The sequence below is a fragment of the Sander vitreus genome, chromosome 8 (assembly GCF_031162955.1).
Source record: "Sander vitreus isolate 19-12246 chromosome 8, sanVit1, whole genome shotgun sequence".
NCBI classification, from domain to species: domain Eukaryota; kingdom Metazoa; phylum Chordata; class Actinopteri; order Perciformes; family Percidae; genus Sander; species Sander vitreus.
The window spans coordinates 35711959-35731079 of record NC_135862.1 but is presented as its reverse complement, the minus strand read 5'-3'; the positions used below and the strand labels follow the sequence as shown (position 1 = coordinate 35731079).

The 19121-nt window shown below is 40.1% G+C and overlaps 1 protein-coding gene across 6 annotated transcripts; it reads right to left on the bottom strand.

The window, feature by feature from the left end:
- Positions 1 to 1370: 1370 nt before the first annotated feature.
- Positions 1371 to 18991, bottom strand: anln2 (anillin, actin binding protein 2). 6 transcript variants are annotated; one of them, XM_078257986.1, is made up of 24 exons: positions 18840 to 18991; positions 18023 to 18122; positions 17738 to 17905; positions 17179 to 17271; positions 15614 to 15798; positions 15172 to 15264; positions 13746 to 13833; positions 12689 to 12961; positions 10822 to 11153; positions 10618 to 10712; positions 9827 to 9950; positions 9124 to 9259; positions 8640 to 8822; positions 7879 to 8005; positions 7431 to 7479; positions 6997 to 7050; positions 6881 to 6913; positions 6766 to 6787; positions 6434 to 6543; positions 5781 to 5834; positions 5129 to 5215; positions 3576 to 3683; positions 3348 to 3493; positions 1371 to 2712 (listed from the first exon to the last, which is right to left on the bottom strand). In XM_078257986.1, the coding sequence occupies exons 2-24, from the start codon at positions 18114 to 18116 to the stop codon at positions 2553 to 2555; spliced, it is 2814 nt and encodes a 937-aa protein (XP_078114112.1). In that variant the 5' UTR covers positions 18117 to 18122; positions 18840 to 18991; the 3' UTR covers positions 1371 to 2552. The 6 variants fall into 6 exon arrangements, with proteins under 6 accessions (XP_078114112.1, XP_078114111.1, XP_078114114.1 ...); XM_078257985.1 differs by having other exon boundaries at positions 18868 to 18991; XM_078257988.1 differs by having other exon boundaries at positions 12722 to 12961; positions 18868 to 18991.
- Positions 18992 to 19121: the final 130 nt, after the last annotated feature.

Below are 19121 nucleotides of genomic sequence, written 5' to 3'. Positions count from 1 at the left end.
CTCTAGTCACACCGACAGTGAGGCTCACTGCAGTCAGGAATTTCTTCCCCCTCCATGTGTTTCTGCTCAGTCACTCCCTCTGCTGTAGATCTAACAATCTGCATTCACAGCTGTCTGCAAGTCTAGCATCCAGACAATTGACTTTTACGTAACTTTTTTACCTTTTTACAAAGTCCATTCAACACCTGATCCAGAGCAAAATGTGTTGCCAACTGCTGGTCACATTGATATGGGATTTAACTGCGATGTCCTTTTCTTTTACCTTTATTTATCCAGGTAAGTCAATTGAGAACAACTTCTCATTTGCAACGACGACCTGTCACATTCACACAGTTCCACATTCATACCTGGAAGCTGCCCAGTACAACCACAGTCTGATCCAGTACAACCACAGTCTGATCTGCTGGCCTGCTCACCCCTGAGCAGGGGTGGTAGTTTTATTATTAACTTGCTCGAGGGTAATGAGGGACGGACAAGCACTGCTCTTTCACTTTTCTGGTCGGTCTGGGGATTGAACCGACAACCTCCCGGTTACAAGCTCACTTCTTTAACCTTTAGGCCTCCATGGTCCTTGATCCCCAGACGATGGTAACCTGCTAATCTCTAGCACCACCATCTAGACCAACATTTTCAATTGTGCATACGAAGATTTAACAAAATCTAATCACCGAAAAACTGGACAGATTGAATAACATGTTGACATTTGGGTTAGTTTTTAAGTCAACAGATCTGCATAATTAATTGGGGAACATGTTTACAAGTTCCATGTGCAATAAACGTACGTACTGCGTACTACGTATTGCCATATAATCAGCCAAAGCTTTGAAAGTTGTCAAACCCATAGAAGTCCAGTGTACTGTACCACCACCCAGGGTATACTAATGCTGTTAACAACTGTGTCTTGCCCCCCACACCCGTTGTTATCACCTTGATCTCCAACACCCAGCAGCGCTTCCACCCAGAGGAGCTAGGGGACGAACAGGAAGTCTAATTCTAGACCACTTCCTGTATGACATTCCTGACCTGAGCTGCCTTCCTGCCAGACTCTCCCAGGCTCTGTATGTATAGCAGATCTAGGGTTCCACCAGCCACACTTTTACATTCCTTTATATGTGCATATACATGCCTGTACAGGAGAAGAGTGTGCCGACTGAGGGATGGAAAGTATTTAAACCCATTCAATCTAGTAGGCCAGGACACTTGTTAGAAATCTGTGCACTGATTTTAACAGGTTTTCTATTAATTAAAAGTATCAACAGGATATTATCTAATGCTGATGAGTCATAAATTAGACTTATTAGCCTTTGTACCAGCACTTGCATACAAACCCCTGACTGATTGGTCCATAATAAGTCCATAAATGTAAACTGTTATTGTAGCCATTTCAATCAATTTATTTAATTGGTACCTTTGATTAAGTGCATAGAATGAGAGTTCACATGAATAACATTTGTAACAAAGTGACAAACTAATATGTGGAAATACATGGAAAAGAACAGGACATCAGACAGAACAGACTACATTCATTGTAGCAGCATCACTACAGTTCCCTCTCTTCCATTACCAGTTCTCTAATATTTTTTTTTTTTTAAGATATGTAAATGTGTTTTTTTTTTGTGCAGTAACCCAAATTATGTTGTTAGGAATATAAGTTAACACTGCAGGCCACTGGGTAGGAAGTGAAACTCCCAAGATGCCAGTGACATGTTGCAATGACAAGAGAGATAGTCAAGTGTGGTTCTATCGCATTTTAGAGACATAACAGCCACATAACTTTTGGTTCAGTGGAACAAAAGCTTGCTTCCACCTGACAGATTGATCGGGCAGATGATCAAAAACCTATTTTACCCAACAGAATCAGATACTGTCTGTCCGAGTATGAAAGGCTCCCATTCCAACACTACCTAGCATTCCTTCTATATTTTAATGATTTGTAGTGTTTCCTGCCATTTCAAATACATTCTCATTCTACATTAGTTTAGTAGAGTTAAATATTTCCACCTCCTTCAATATTTATTAGTATCTATATAATCTATTTAAATGTGTTTATCCTTCCAGTTTAATTCTAAATACATGAGTAAATTATCTCAAAAATATATAAGCTACAAGTTTCACCTTAGCTAAGGAAAGTGACCAAATATTGCCAACAAAGGCTAAAGCAGCTGATTGCCATAGAAAAAGCCAAAATAAAACCTTTTTCCACAAAATCATGACAAAGAAATGGCAACCCTTACTGAGCAAATAAAAAAAAGTGAAAACCAACAGTAATGATTGGATTCTGATTAAAAGAAATAAACAATAGTATGAAAATCAAAAAGATGTCTCCCAAAAAGAAAAATCAATGTGAGATGTATAACGTTTTGCCTGGTTGACTGTAAAACAGAACCTATAAAGAAGACGCTGATCTCCTGCAGCACTGAAATAAAGACTCTAAACCCTGATGTCAGTTCATCTACCTGCAACTTAAAAGCTGCTCCCACAGTGATTTCATGGATCCCAGGCAACAGAAACTGAGATCACATGTGAGTAGATATGTTGGCTTAGTGATGTAGTTACAGTATGCTCTCCCTCAGGGTCCCACTGATGGACGTGTTTGACTGCTGACTCTCCGTTTGGGTTGCTGATGTTCGGTTCCATGTGTGAAAGTCCAAAAGAGCTTGACTGAGTTTCTCAATCCAGTCCAAGCTCTCCTGTTTGGTGTCAGCTGAAAACCTGAAGAAGAAGAACACCCATCAGCATTGTAAGAACTGTTGAAGAAGCCAGACTTGTCTGTTCTAGATGCTACAGAGTCTGTTGAAACAGAGTTGAGTATTAAAGTGTCCTACTTTGGTAAACTTACAGGAAAATCAAGGACAAGACAACTACTGATGCTTTCTCTACTTTTTCCTCCCAATTAAGACCACATCCAGTGGCACCCAATGTAAAATGTGATATAAGTTCATTTCTAGACACAACCCAATTACTGATGTCACAGAAGGCGTTTTCCATCAACTGTCAAAAGTAAAACACCCTTTGTGACATCATTAGTTGGCTGCAGCCAGAAAAGCAACATGCTTCATGCTTACTGTAAACACAACTGTCAAATACATTTAAACAGGTTGTCATGATAAATGAAGAGTCTTACTCTATACTGGCCAACATTTTAAACAATTTGTGCCTTAACAAACGGGAGGTCTGGATTTCACAGAGGGAAAGTAAGTTGATTATTATCCATGAACACCATAAAAAAATAATCCTGAGACCAGTTTTGAGGCTCTCATAAAACTAAAATAAGTGTAGTGTATTTACACTTCAGTAACTCCCACAGATCTAATTTTTGATGGCGTTTCACTTTTATTTAACCTTACCTGGCCAAGGCGTCCTGGCTGGTGTCCTGCTGCTCTTGGATGTTGCTCACCAGCTCAAAGGTGAAAGGTCGAGCACACGAGTCCCTCTTCACAGGCCTCACACACTGACAGGGGGAGCTGGACAGAGAAATGCTGCCCTCTGCTTCCTGGGAGGTTAAAACAGAATTACAGCTATAAAAAGTAACCTGGTGACTTAGTCTGCAAGTCTGTCTTTTAGTCTATCCATACCTTAGTTTCTTGGTCATTGGGGTGGTTCCAGTAGTACATGTTGCATCCAACCAGAACAAAATATCTGCGATGCCACACACCGTATCCACTGATCATCTCAAACATCGTCTGGAAACAGATCCAGAAAAACAGGGAATTTATTGCAAGTAAAAGCAGCGAAAATAAACTTTGAAACATTTGTTTTAATACATCTAGGAGAAAAGGTCTAGAGCTGCAAAGATTAATCAATTAGTTGTCAATTATTAAATTAATTAACTACTCTGATAATCGATTAAAATAAAGATTTTATATAAAGATAAAAATTCTCTGAATACAGCTTCTTAATGTGAATATTATATTCTAGTTTCTTCTGTCCTTTGGGACAGTAAACTGAATATCTTTGAGTTGTGGGCAAAACAAGACATTTGAGGAAACTGATTTACATTTTTCACCATCTTCTGACATTTTATATTCCAAACAACTAATCCATTAGTTGACAGATTAATAGACTATGAAAATAATCGTTAGTTGCAACCCTAAAAAAGGTCTGTCCTATCTGTTTTGATTAGTAAAAAAAAACTGTTCAAAGTTTAGCAAAGACAGAAGCTACATTTCCAATGGGTGTAAATTTGCCTCTTGGATGTGTGTTTTAAGATACGGACATGTTTAAGCAATAATGACAAAATCAATTCTTCAATCCTGTTAAGATTTAAAGTCAGTACGACACTAAATTGCTTGTTAACTAGACAAGCAGAGACGTTCTGTAACCTGGGTTGACATCTCTCAGATATCTGAGATATACTACCTGAAGCTGAACCTTGGCAAGACTGAGCAGCTCTTTGTTTCAGGAAAGGCCTCTCCGGTCTGTGACCTCTTCAACGCTACTGAATAATCTGTGGTGTCCCTCGACTCGGACTGCAAGGACCCTGGATGACTAGCCGTCTTTTGCTGCCAACATCCCTGCGCTAACTCGCTCCTGAAGATTCAATCTCCACAACATCCTAAGGATACATGGCCTGGTCCAGGCTCTGGTCATCTCACGCGTAAACTACAGCAACTCGCTCCTGGCTCTTGTATGTGCCATCAAACGTCTGGAGCTCATCAAGAATGCAGCAGCCCAGCTGGTCTTAAACCTAGTCAAGTTCTCCACACTACACCAGGCCCTCTGCGCCGCCTCCCGATGGCTGCTAAAATCTGATTCAAGACACTGGTACTTGACTATTGTACTGTGAATGACTAAAGCCCATCCTACATCCACTACGCTCTGCTACTGCCAATCTACTACCTACAAAGTGGGCCCAGCTACCTACCACTCTACAAAGTCACAACTGTTCGCGGTCTTGGCTGCACCTTGGCTTATAAAATAAAAATATGTCTATACAATGTATAATATAATGCATATTTCTTCAAATGTAGCACCTGAAGTAGATTGGCATATTTGATGAATTTGATGTACTTGCATGATTCTTCAACTTCTTGAAGTTGTACCCACGTTTGAATGCACTTATTGTAAGTTGCTTTGGATAAAAGTAACTTAAAATTGTTTTGAAAATAAGCGACATCACATTACTGACCAGGAAGCCTTGGTGCTGTACATTAGAGTGGCCTTCGCTGTCCAGTCGTAGGTAGATGTTGCCCTCTAGAGGTGAGAGAAAAGGCACCTGCAGTCCAGAGAGGGAGGGGACACACGGTTAAACTGGTTATGATGTGGAAAAAGATGTGGAGAAGCAAGAAACAGAAAAGCAAGAGAGAAGCAAGAAGCAGAAAACTGTATTTTTTAAGAATTTCATTCCAACATGCTCATCATCCATTTTTGTAAAGAAACTACCTGAAATCCAACTGCGACTTTTACGAGATTTCATTTAGACCTGTTAGATATACAGCGTCATTATGAATAGGTTACACCATGGTACATACTGCATTTTGGACTGAAATTCTTCTTGTACAACAGGTAAACTACTGATAATTGATTAAAAGTGTAGTTTCTATGCTGCCATTTCCATCTAGGACATCATGTAATCCAAAATGAAATGTTGCAGAGAAACAATGTACTGAGTTTTGAGATGAGATTGAAAAACGGTAGATTAGGGTTGTAATGCAAATACTATCAAGACTGAGGCTGTGGTAAATTTGTATGACTGAAATCATGAGTCAGAGACTAGGTTAGTTTTTGCAGAGGTAACCGGTGAGAGGCAAAGGGCTGCCAATGTTGTGGAAGAGTGAAACCTTTTCCTGAAATTCATCTCCCAGCAGCCTCCTGATTTTGCCTTCAAGTTTCATCTGAGTGGAGGAAGCAAGACAGAGAGAGGGGGAGGGAGGGAGGCAGACAAGAAAGGGCACACAGTTACATCACCAGTGAGCCCACCCATATGTAGAAACTTCTAACAGAATAATGAAAGCACCAAAGGGGTGTGAAGTGGTGCCTGTAGCACTGCGCCTCTTCTCTGGTCAGTCAGCACTGGAGGTCAAAAATGAAATGCACAGAGAGGTGCAAACCCTGGTGACAGTGGATGCATTACATGGGCCATGCTTTTCCTTTTTGAATGCTATCATTCAATTAACAATTACCCCAAAATGTACATGTCTGTACGTACAGAATAATCCAAACTGCATTCATGAAGTGTTATTTTTTACTTGCTAAACTGACAAAGATATCCAAGTTGACATGGCTGGGACTTGGGATGACTGGAAGTTTGCAGTAGTTTCTATTGGTATTAACTATTAAAAGTACTCAACTGTCCAACAATCCTTTTAACAAAACTGGTATAAATGGTACATAATTCAGCAGCAGACACAATCTTCTGGGCCAGAGTAAGACAGCTGTGTATCACAACTTTTAATTCCTGAAGATGGCAAAAACAGTGTCCAGAGGGACATACCTTATCCAGAGGGAACTTGCTGTGTCCCAGTGAGGCTAAGGTGATCTTATGAGAGCCCACCAGACAAAAGTTGCTGGAGCGACGAGTGTTGAGAGCAGGAAGAGCACCAGCTGAAGGACAAAGAAGCGCAGAATAAAAACTCATAAAAATTCAGTCAGCAATATGCATGACTGTTATGGCCAGTGAGTTTATTTGGTAAAATAGAATTGCCTCCAAAAGTTTTCTAAACATTTACTAGCTACATTCCAGAGTGAGTGTAGAGATAAGTAAAACGGGAAAATTCAGCCTCCTTGTACTATAACAAATACGGACCAAAATAAAACTCAACTTACATGTTAGGCTGTTACTGGATCTCTGTTGAAAACAAAAGAAAAGCTTTAGGTGAGAGGTGAAAAACAGCAACACACACTATAATAAATGTGAATTAAATAAAAACTGGAAACTCACTGTGATAGTGTTCAGAAGCTTTCTTGGCGTGACCTGAGTACGTAAAGACAACATAAATGAATTAGACTGTCATTGATGAATAAACAGCTGGCTCATTATTTGGCCTACCGACGTACCCGTGACTTGGTGGTGGTCCGGTCCACGCTGCAGTTACTACCTGAAGTGTGGGACTAGATGGCACAAACACACATTTAAATCCACAAATGACATCAGCTCTAACAGTGCGCTGCAATGCTTAATGCACCAAACAACTTGTTAAGACAACTAGCATGATTGCAAACAATCCTCTTCAGCTACCTCACTGATCAGCAAAGCATACATTTCTGTTACAACATGCCAGCTAACATAAACAATAAGCTAACTACCATGCTGCCAATACTGGCATACTCCCATGTGTCAGTTAGGGAACATAGAGGTTACAATGGAGAAAAAAATCTTCTGGAATGTGCAACCCCAAACCCTTAGCTATTCGATAATTTTATTCCAATTAGTATTTGAATGAATAGGTAATTAAGAACTGCACGTCAAAATGTCAAATGTTTTGTCTCACCAGGCTGTAGACTTCCACATCAATCTCGAAGTGTGAGCGGATATCCTTCCTGAAATATCAAGGAGACCAAACTATATTATATGCAATAATCTATATATTCCCACTGGAATGATCACATTGACACAGTCATAAGTATCTTCAAACCCAAAGGGCAAGGGAGCAAAATCATATTTTAGAACCTGCACATGAAACTAATGGAAAAAGATAGAAGTGCACAAATAGAGTGTCCTAAAGTTGTCTGGATGTGACCATTCGTTAATTTTTTTCACAAAATATAAATACAGACAACGAAAACCAACAGTTTTACTGATTGAAATGGGTTTTATTACGAAAAAAACAAAACATATGCTGTCAATTCAGAAAAAGAAAATAAGATGTAAATGCAGAACATTTGTACCAGGAGCAGTGCATTAGATTTATCAAAAGAAGTAACCACAAACCAGCTTACAGAGTGACAGAAGTAGGGAAGGAGATGGTGTCTCCATTCTGAGCATTAGCAGCCGTGGCCAGCGGGGTGGCGACAATGTTGCAGGGCCCGTAGCGGATCAGGACGAAGAAGTAGTGACTCGGCCGACCTAAAGTGTTACATAAACAACTCAATCCTTTTAAAGTCCTTTTAATGTCAACCACTACAATTGTGTTATGCCCTGAATTTTAAAATAGGTTTTAATTGACATCACACAAATGCATCAAGATGTTAAAGGTATACTAAGCAGCAATTGCCAGTTGGTGTTCGTAAACACACAGGCTACATCTATACTAATACGTTTTAAGCCGTGCCTCCACTTTGTCGATTCCGAACCTCTAAAACTGAGAAATTTGGAAACTCTGCTCACCCAGTTTTGGTTTGAAAACTCCGCGGTTGCTTTGTAGTCTGGTCACGCAAAAGGAGACCTTTGGAAACGACGATGCACCTCAGTCAGTTTTATCGGTTAGGTATGCTTAGATACCTTTCAGTGACAGTTCCATTGCATCGTCGGTCCGAGCAAATAAATCCCTGGTCTTAGAATGTTCTTTCTCCAAAGTATTTTCTTTATTATATATAAAATACAGGAAGAGGGCAGGGTCTCTGTAGATACAGTCACTGCCGCACACTTTAAGTGGGTCGTTTTTTTTTTTTTAGGAATATGCTGCTCAGTATGCCTTTAATACGAGTTAAAAATTAAAACAAAAAATAAAAACAGTAGAAATGTTTCCTTGCTGTGCTACCTGTGCGGTTGTGTGAGGAGCAGACAAATTCCACCTTAAGAGGCAGCTGGATGTTTGTGATACCGACAGTCCCTCTGCAGGCCTGCTGGGAAACATCCTCCCTGTCCTCTCCTGCTGCATCTCCCGATTTCCTCTCCTCCCTCAGTCTGGCCACCTCGGCCAGAAGGGCAGAGCGTTTCTCACCTAAAACAGACAATACATCACAAAATAATAAGCAACACATAAAGATTATAAAAATTGAGAAAATACTCTCATGCTTCGAATACAATTAGTCCGGCTTTGGAAAAGAGGTGTTATTTGTATTAAGAAAACAGAAACGTACGCATGTGTATTTGTTAATATTGTTGTTATTCGTTCATACTATTGATCAACTATATGTAAATTATTTTAAAAAGGCAACCTTTTCTATAAAAATGAAATAGTGGCTTTCTGTCTATGGTAGGCAAAGATCGGACCATTAAACCAAAAATCTTGTTGTACATACAGGAGACCAACAGCAATTTCTCAGCTTCAGCCTCCTCCAGTGAGCCGCGTCCATGCTCCTCATCAGTACAGCAGCTCAGAGCCTGCAGGGTCTGGCTGATCACAGACTGCAGCTTCCCTGCTTCTTCATTCAGAGCCTGGACAAACACAGGGCAATATGCAAGGTTGTGGTTGCAGTGCCGTTTACATTTAAAATTAACTGGATTAATAGCATGTAGTCTCGTATTGCCAGACCTTCCTCCACAGTGCTGCGGAGGAGGGTCTGGCTAGTCCACACAGCATCCCGGGATGGAAGAAAAACGTAGCCTCATGAAGGAACATTTTTTGGTGGAACATGTGTACGTTCAAAAGTAGTTTTAGTCGTGCAACAGAAAACTCAGATTGGACAGATAGTCTAGCTAGCTGTCTGGATTTACCCTGCAGAGATCTGAGGAGCAGTTAACCATAGTCCTCACAAATCCACCAGAGGTTAGAACGCCAACACAGAGACAGAGGAAGGGGACAGACATCTGGCCTTACAATTAGGGACATTGGGCACCTGAACAATCCCGGAAGTGAAACGTCGTCAACCTAGACTAAATAGCATGTAATAAGAGTATATACATAGTTAGATCTCATCCTGAAAACTGATTGACCTACTATGAAATTCGTTGATTAACAACAACACTTAATAGGTTGGTTTTGTTGTAAACAGTGCTACACACCGCGATTTTCTCCTTGGTGTTGACTAAGGGTTGTGGTTGGGACTTCTCTGGAGCTCGTCTCTGAGGAGTGACACTCTGAATGATGGGCAGCTTTTTCTGTCTTTGTGTGCGGTAGGCATCAATACTGTAAATCACAGAACAAACCAAAACCAAATTACAGACATGTGAGAGTACCAATCAACTACACAGTCAAATTAAGGATGTTAACAATCTACCCACAAATTGAGAATTATTACTGACTCTTAAGAAACACTAATTTGTCATATGAAGATAATGACGGTATGACATGTTCATAGAATTGCGTGATTGAAATACGATGCAGCCTTTAAGGAAGGTAAAAACATTATCATATCCTATCTAGTCCCATACAATGATGTACAATCATAGCTTTATTAAGGCTTATGGTCTAACATTTGATTTGTATCTTTTAAAGCACCTGATATCACTCTTTTGGTTATTTTGGGATGTTATGATATACGTTTATTGGTTGTCTAACTATAAAGCAAAGAATCTCTGTCTGTTTGTCCTTCACATATCTCAAAAACCGTTCATCTGATCTACTTTTTTTTTAAAATTTTTTTTTATTGCTTGGAACCCAATGATGTGCCGTGTCGAATTTGCACATGCGTCAAGTCAATATTAATACATTTTGAAACAAACATAAGCGCCCGCTCTTTGCTACAGAGCCGGTCGCGGGAAGCACACACACACACACACACACACACACGATGATTCAAGACAGAACTTCATCTTGGTTTATTCCAAACAGAATTTGTCTCTGATGTCATCACCTGTATAGAGGAGCAGATTCAGCAAGAGGGGTGGTAGTCTCTTCTGGAGTCAAGAGCAGAGAGGGAGGATTGGACTCCTGGCTCACTGCCAGTCGCTGTTGGTAGAATACAGAAGATTAAATATTTTTACAGGTTCTGAATTTATAAGAAAGCTCCCCTAAAAGGAACTCGTTTATAGACAACTAAGTTATAAATGTAACTTACCAGAGGGGTGACCACAGCCTCCACAGACTTGCTGAGAGGAGAGAGGATGCCGCTGGGAGGAAAAGTCAGCAGCTCATCTCTGTTGCTTTCAAGCGTCTTGCTCTCATCACATTCTTCCGCTTTAGACTCCACTTCTTCACTTTTCTCCTTCTCAGACTCTGTGTCCAGCTTATCTTTGTCTCCAGAGAAAACGCCAATGCCACTGTCGTGATCCTCAGTGTCTTCATCCCCCCTCTCCTCCTCCATCCTTCCAGCATATTCCAGCACCTCCTCGAACATCTGGTCAATCATTTCAACGGTGTTGGTCTCATCATGAGAGCTCAGTTCAGCATCTGTTAAAAAAAAAGACATTCACTAACAGATGAAAGCTAAACAATAAGGACTTCACTTTCAACAATAGGTAGATGGCTGCTGAGGTCCCAGACAACTAAGTGTTATAATGAAGAAAACCAACAGATGGGCACTATCCCTCTTGTTTCAGGTTCACGCTCAGTCCCATTTAGTACACCTGTGCAATACCAACTTTGCTTGTGGCCCCATATTGGTCTCTCTACTTATTACTTGTGTCAAGATAAATACTTCCCAACACACTTAAGATGAAAAATTATAGATTATACACATTATTTCTGTTTATGTTCAAGTAAAAGAGAAAGCCATACAAACCTCTATGAACACCATGTGTGCAGTGTGACAAAGCATGTTCAAACCTTTGGTCACCCTGTGATTTTGAAAACATGCTGCTCTTAATGAGTTTACCAGTGATTTTTGTCCTACCAACAAACTATTTCACCCATGTACGCCACTTCTCCTAAGGTGTCTTCAGGAGCTCACACCTACACCTTCTTACTGATCTCACCTGACATACTTGTCTCTGCCCTGGACTCCATGGAGGTACTGGCCTCAGACAGGGTTGAGTCATTGATTAGCTCAGGCTCCAGGATAAAAGTGACTTTCTTTGAGCTTGCTCCTCCCTCTGCCTTGCGAGTTTCTCCTGTCAGCCCATCTACAACAGCCTGCCTATCATATACTGCATCTTGCTCCATTTCCTCTCTCTCCAAAAGGTGATCCGATACCCGGACCTCTGTCAAACTCTTTCCATCAATGTCTGATGATTCAGCCTCTACCTTAGGTTTTGCTAAATGTTTGATATTTCTTTCAAGTTCTGTGTACCCCATCTGTGTTTCTTTTAGAGCCAGAGCAACATTTGCAAGAGGAGATGCCTCCGTTTGTTTCACTCTGGTACTTGGGCCTCTTCTGTCTGACTTGAAATCCATGTCTTTTGTATTGACTTTCTGGATCGCCTTTGACTGTTGCCTCATATCCTTCCTATGAGTACATGCTCTTGTGTCTTTCTGGTTTAGTTTCATCGCAGAAAATCCTTCACATGACTTTGTGTTCCCTTGGTCTCGGTTTAAATTAGATTGAGGTGTCACTGAGGCATCTAAACAGCTTTCTGACTCATCCTCGTCAGGTCTAGGTTTCTTATCTTCTTGCATTTCAGAGGAGCCAGCAATCTCAGCAGACACGTCGCCCAATTCACATTCACCATCCAGGATGTCTGACGGTTCACTGTGATCTGAAACACTGACTCTATTCTCCTTTTCCAATCTTGATGACTCCAACTCCCTTTCCTCCTCTTTAACAGACACATTTTCCTCCTTGCACACCTTGTCTTGAGGATATCTCCACGACCTTGACTCCTCATCTGTTGAAGGCTCAATTCCCTCTTCACTGAATGTAGAACCATCAATGTCTTCAAATGAAAACACCTCAAACTTGTCCTGTTCAGCTACTATGGAAACCTCAACTGTTTCCTTCATGTTTGACTCCTCTGCATGAGTTGAGTCTAGCAAGCTTTGCTCATCACCTGTAGGCAACTCTGACATGTTCTGGTCCTCACCAAAAGGTGCTTTGGAGAAACTCTGATCCTCGCTAAAAGACAACTTCAATACAGTCTGGGTGTGTGGTCGTCGATTCCCTAGCTGCTCCTCTTCATTTGCAACTGAAGCCTTGTACTCTTTCTCCCCCCTGATGTCATCACCTCGATAAGCGTTTTGCTCCTTGCATTTCATGTGCTGCTGCCCCTCATTAGAGGTTTTAATCTCTACAGATGCTTCAGTGTCACTGGGGGCCCTTTCACCTGTTGAAGAAGTAGTCTCACATCTTAATACTAGGCTACCGAAGTTTCATGCATACGCTTTAAAGCAAGTACTAAGAATTTATATCTACTCATTTATATAAAAGGTGTAAAAGCTCTTTAAAAACTTTAGTGTAAGATACTGATTGTATTGTGAAAAAACACAAATTAACAAAAACATAACAGAATGCAAGGACTGAATTATAGAAATGTGTGCCAACTCTCTTTGTACTTGCTGCTATTCTACTCCCAGTTAAAAATAGGGGGGCACAAATCACACTTTTTCTATCCTGATATTAATTGTTAAAAGTAAAAAGTTAAACCTAGGGCCAATTATTGTTGTGATACAACAATAATCTTCTTTCATCTTTTTCATTTTAAAATGAAAGTCTGTATATCTTACCGTGGGACTTTTTGGGATCATTACTTTAAAAGTAACATCAGAATGTAACTACACATCACTTCTTAAGTGTAGATGACCACAACAGCAGTTTCTTAGAGTAGTTACTTTATATTATATTGTTCTAGCTGCTAGAAACAGGTTTATAAAATGGTGGTACTTCCATTTTAGCCACCATTTAATGTGGATCAGTTGCATCAATGTTTGGGAGGGATATTACTATTTTAACAGTAGGCACTAGATCAGTTAAGGACATTCCTACTTCTATTGCTACAGTCTGACGACTAAAGTCCTGGTGTGTATTGACCCAATTCTCTAAACTACAGAAACAGAATGTGTTGATGAGGACAGTATGAGGGAAAGCCACTGTGGTGTCAAAAGTCTTACCTTTCCCATCTGAAGATTCCTTCTCTGCACATGATGTGGGAGCTTCAATGAAGCTGCCATCTTTCATCTCAGCATCACCATCTATCTGCTGGAAGCAACAATATATTTGATGTTTATTATCGTAATGTAATCAAAGTGAATGCAACCAAAACTTAAAGAAAAGTAATGCAATACTGCATCTTGCAGTTATTATCGTGATTTAGGTCATGTGCCCAACAACCAGAGAAACTGTAAAAATTAAAAGGGGGCAGAATCCTATAGCACACAAGCAAATAAAACAATATATTAAAACTCAAAACTAAATTGCAAACCCTGAGTGCCAACAAAAAAAACCAGCCATTATAACCAGTGGAGTAGAGCAATTAATGTCAAGGTAGAGTTAAGCTGAATAGTCAAATGTTTTCTAAGGTGACTAATACATAGAGTTAACCCTGTACATTACATGGGTGATATCATTTCAATAAAATACATGAAACAAAGTTAATTTGTGATGTTTATCTTAAATGAGACGGTTAAGGTTCTCTACTGTTCATGACGTGTGAAGGGAAAAGATAATCCTTTGTCTGAACAGTCAATTTCCCCGAAACCACACCAGACTTAAATATGTGCACTATTTAAGACGTGAACTTCCTTCCTCTAAAAAGACAAACATATGGAGCCACGTAAATGGTTAATTCTGCCAACAAAAGTAGTATACTTCTGTATACTCTGCATGCTGATATTTGCCTTGTTCTGTTATCGAATTGATTGCTTATCACTGCCCAAGTCAATACTACCCATTCTGGTGGCTCCATGTATTGGCCATATGTCAAAGCACAACAGTGACCACAAAGAGGGGTTATTTGGTCACAGACTCACATCCCAGGGCTGCATAGGAGGCCAATGAACTCTCCCTCTAGATCTAGGAACCCAGGAGGAGTTAGGTGAGGGGCCAGGAGGGGTCCATCTCTGATAATGTTTACACAAACTGGTGTGTAAGAAAATCCAACAAACTTGGGAAATTGCTCACTAAACAAAACATTACATCCACACACAAAAAGTAGAGCTTTCTTTGATCTGTTACTATACTAAACATACTGTATGCCAGACAAAGAGGACATCCTATTTGTAAATGTAATAACCATCATATGTCACTTAAAGAGATACTTGGTTGAGTTTAATCCAGCACTTTGTCATCTTTTTGTGTTTAGTTGAACGCCACAGAGGGAAGCCAAAAGCAGTTCTAAACACTGAAAGGGTAAAGCAAAATATCTCTCTTAATGGCTATCCAAGAATGAAACTGCCTGGTATTCGAATAATATAGCCACTTCTCGCATTGGAGAAATGCTGAAAACAGTCAATAATTGAGTGAGTCTAACTATATTTCTGAGCCAAATCAACCACATCTACTTCAATATCAGGCATAATATCATGATCACAAACCCACCTGAGATAACGAGGGATCAGAGCTGCTCCTTTTCAGCCAGGCATTCTCACTGATTGGATGGATATGCAACTGGGTCAACTCCTCTTCCCGTTCCTGATCAGTGAAACCATGTCACGTGTCAGACAAACTCCACAGGTACTCCCAAGAATCGAATGACATATTTGAATACGAACAGCACAAGTACAAATCAATTCACTGATTTTGAAGTTCATATAATTAAGGGTAATGCAGGTGCTGGTAGCTTTAGTTTAGAAGATTTTAACGTTTAAAGATTCACAGAAATAATGTATTACAAATATGTATGTTTGTAAATGATTTATATCAGCAGGCTCGAGTTCATTTGCCCATCTAAGTAGAAGAACTTGAAGAGCTAGAATGGTGTCGATTCATGTAATTTAGGTAATGCTAATAAGTTTCAGTGAAAAAAAGCCCGTGAACCAACCTGGCGCATGCGAGAAGCTTGCTTGGAGCTAGGTGCTATGGTGCCGTGGAGTTTCTGGTGAATGGCAGACACAAAGTTGGAGCGGGTCCGCGGCGAGGGGTCGGCAGAGCTCGGTGTGGTGGCTGGGCAAGCCTGGAAGACTGACACTTTGAAACGCTCCAGTCGCTGATTAAACTCCCCCTCCCCTGGAGGAAAAACAATTATAGCAATTCACTTTCTAACATAAATAGAAAAAAGTCAAATTTAAATATAAAAATTGGTAGCAATATCCCAATCAAAAAGTAAAATTGAGTGTTTTGCCAATACCAAATTCCAATTTCGTATCTATTTTTCCTATATATAATGCAGCAGTATGGTTTGTGTACTTCAAGTTAAGTGGACTTAAGTAAAAGTTAGTAAAGCTAGTCCAGTTTAGAGCTAGCTATCTATCAAAAATGTTTGTTAACACATTTTAAAGTTGGCCTAGAGAGAGAGATTTAAAGCGCAGCAGTGGACGAGTGAGTTAAAAAATAAATAAAGAGATGAAGCGCCGAAAAAAAGCATTGCTGGATTACGAGTGTGTCTTTCAGTAAAATGTCTGCGTCGATATGAGATGCTGAGGGCAAATCGGTGGTTGGGATTTGAGAGGGCTACACTACCTGTTCTCTGTTATTGGCATGGGGTTACGCACCCATGTTGGGCCCTAAAACAGTTTGTTGACATCCTGTAAATATGTAGTCCTTTGGCTCTGACAGCGCATTAGTGCTGGCAGTAGTGTGAGCTCCACATGTGATGGGAGAATGCACTGTGCTTGCAGATGGTTGTGAATTCCTATTTAATGGAATGCAGGCACTAGTTGTTTTTATTAAGGACTTTGCAAGTCTTATAACCTGACATCAGACCTGGTCCCCTGGCCACTGTCAGGTCTGATCTGAAGGCCAGAAACCGTTTTAGTCTATGTCTTTGATAATTCATTGTTGACTTCAATGTGTTACTGCATTTCACTGTCTTTGTACTTTTACACTGCACAATGACAATAAAGTTGAATCTAATCTTCCCTGGGTTTGTGGAAGACTTAGTTGTGCATATTTAGCAGAAGGTTTTTGGGTTCCTCCCTCAAGAACATGTGATGTTTTTCACTTAACATTTTTTCAATTTGACATGTTTTGAACCATTATTATCACCATATCTATGTCTAGAATGTTGGAAAAGCTAGAGCAGATAATAAATAGAAATCAAAAAGATTAAACTCACAAAAAAGATTAACTGAAATCATTACATCGAAGAAAAGTCTTTTAGTTAGTGTGATCCTTTTTCCGCATTTCACATTCATTTAGATAGATAGATAGATACTTTATTCATCTCAAGGGAATTTTTTAGAAATTTAGCTTAGGTGCTGTCCAAAACGGCTCGGGTGCTGCACCAAAGACTTACAATGGCAGGGAAAACCCTGATATTATTATGTCAATGTCTGTAAAAGAATAGACAACAGAAAACAGGAAGTAACTGTATTCACTGTATTCAACAGTGACAAGTCTGACGTTCATTTGAGGTTTTGGAATGTGTGCGTTCATTTGCATCCTCACCAAGGCAATGCTTTCTGAAGCCCTTTTCAAGGATGGCTGATGGGCTACCAGCCCCAGGGTCCGACAGGCACCGCTGGGCCAGAGGAGCTCCCCCTAAAACGACAAGCACTTGTTACAAACTATAGTATTTGTCTAACACACTGTCAAACTAGCTCCACACAGATTGATCAGCACTTGGACGATAGCCCTTATCTTGCATGCAGATAATACTGCTTGACTGTTGACCCTTCCTTGACATGTCACCATCTTGAGCAGTACAATAAACACCGTAAAATACACTGCAATACTCTCATATGTACAGAATGGCACACTTATACACCAGGTTTCCTGTTTGTTAGGTCCACCTTAGCTAAAACAAAGGCAGTCTTATAAAACAGCCCTGCCAAAATACCCACCTAGCTACCTTCATAGAGGTTTTGTTGAATCTGTTTTAAAGAGGGGTCGTTGCAACTGTAAGGTAATTTTGGGGGGTGTAGTTTGCGAAGAGTAGTCTACCCTCATTGATAAAAAAAGTTGCAAATATTAGCATGCTTGCTTCAACAGAAAAATGTAGGATTACCCTCTCGTCTCTGGGTGAGTTGCTGGACTCGGGACCGAACTGAAGGAACCATGGGTGTGTCTGGCTTTGTCTCTACCTCAGCTCGGCGTACAGAGGAGGATGGTTTAGGACTACGATTCTCCTGACCAGTGGCCTCCAGACGCCGCCGCTTCTGGCCATCATTCACCTCTGAGACACCAGATAGAAAGGGCAAAAGTCTCAAATGTACACAACTGCAAAGACTGCTGTGAATACGATACAGATAGTATGCCTATAAACTTCACATTGTTGGTAATAAAAACAAACCTGATTGGGAGAGGGCATTGTCTTCAGAATCTGACAGAGGTGCTCTCTGTCTTTTCAAGTTGAGGTTGCCACCGTTTTCCTCGCCAGCTTCCATACTGAGCTGCAAACAGAGACATTACAGACTGGATATGTATTTTAACAAGTCAGCTCTTATTGAAAATAAACCTTAATCCTAATCACAACAGCATTAATTTAGAACAAACAAGAGTCAAGCCATGGCAATTTATTTAGCAGTTACTCCTCACTCTAAACACCTGCTTACTGAAATTGCCCCGTTAAAGTTATAAACCAGATAAAAAGATTTCATAGCAGTGCAGGTCATGGACGTAACGTTCATTGACTGGCTAATGTTAGCATTACATAACTTGGGTTAAAAAAAACTCTTAACCAAGCCATAAAAAATATTGGTTAAAATGTGTAAAAATAGTTGTCAGATGCGTTACACGGGAAAGAGGAAAAACTAATATTAAATAAATAAAAAAAAAAGGTCATTTATTATCCAACATAAAATGAAACGTGACAACGCCCAGTTGCAGCCAATTTTCAAAATCAAACACACATTCATTGCAAGTTGTGCTAGCTAGTCAGCTAACGTTAAACAAAGTTACGTTATCTTGTTAACACTGCCTACACCACAATAACCCCTGTGTTAGTTTCATTTTATTAGCTAACGTTACTTTTCTATCTCCGAGACCTTTGAGTCAACTCTGGCAAGCTCATTTCAAGCTGGACAGCGTAATGTTAGCCTAACAAGCTAACTTTAGCAAGAACAAATGGCCTTGCGTTTTCACAGAGTTAGCAGAGCAATGTAACTTACACGCTGAGCAAGTCGTTTGTTGTCTTACCTGAAAAGAAGACTGTATGAAACTACACTCTGTACAAAATGGGTTAACGCTAACTGACAGAAAACAAGAAGCAACCTTCTTGCTCTCTCCTCATCTAACTTTGAATTTCAGCGGGTCTTCTGACGTCAGCGGTGTCTATACAAATGGAGTACCGTAAGTACTCTTGTAGAGCGCGGACAAAATAAGTGAAGCTGTTTTACCGTGTTAAAGAGGGTAAACACGCAAAACAAGATTCTACTACATCGTCAATTAAT

What these genes read in the sequence shown, in the direction of transcription:
- anln2 (XM_078257986.1), bottom strand. Translation starts at nt 18,116, where the DNA reads ATGGAAGCTGGCGAGGAAAACGGTGGCAACCTCAACTTGAAAAGACAG. An exon ending in TTCCCTACTTCTGTCACTCT is followed by an intron (nt 7,480 to 7,878) that starts GTAAGCTGGTTT and finishes TTGATATTTCAG; the next exon opens with GAAGGATATCCGCTCACACT. An exon ending in GGACCACCACCAAGTCACGG is followed by an intron (nt 6,914 to 6,996) that starts GTACGTCGGTAG and finishes TTACGTACTCAG; the next exon opens with GTCACGCCAAGAAAGCTTCT.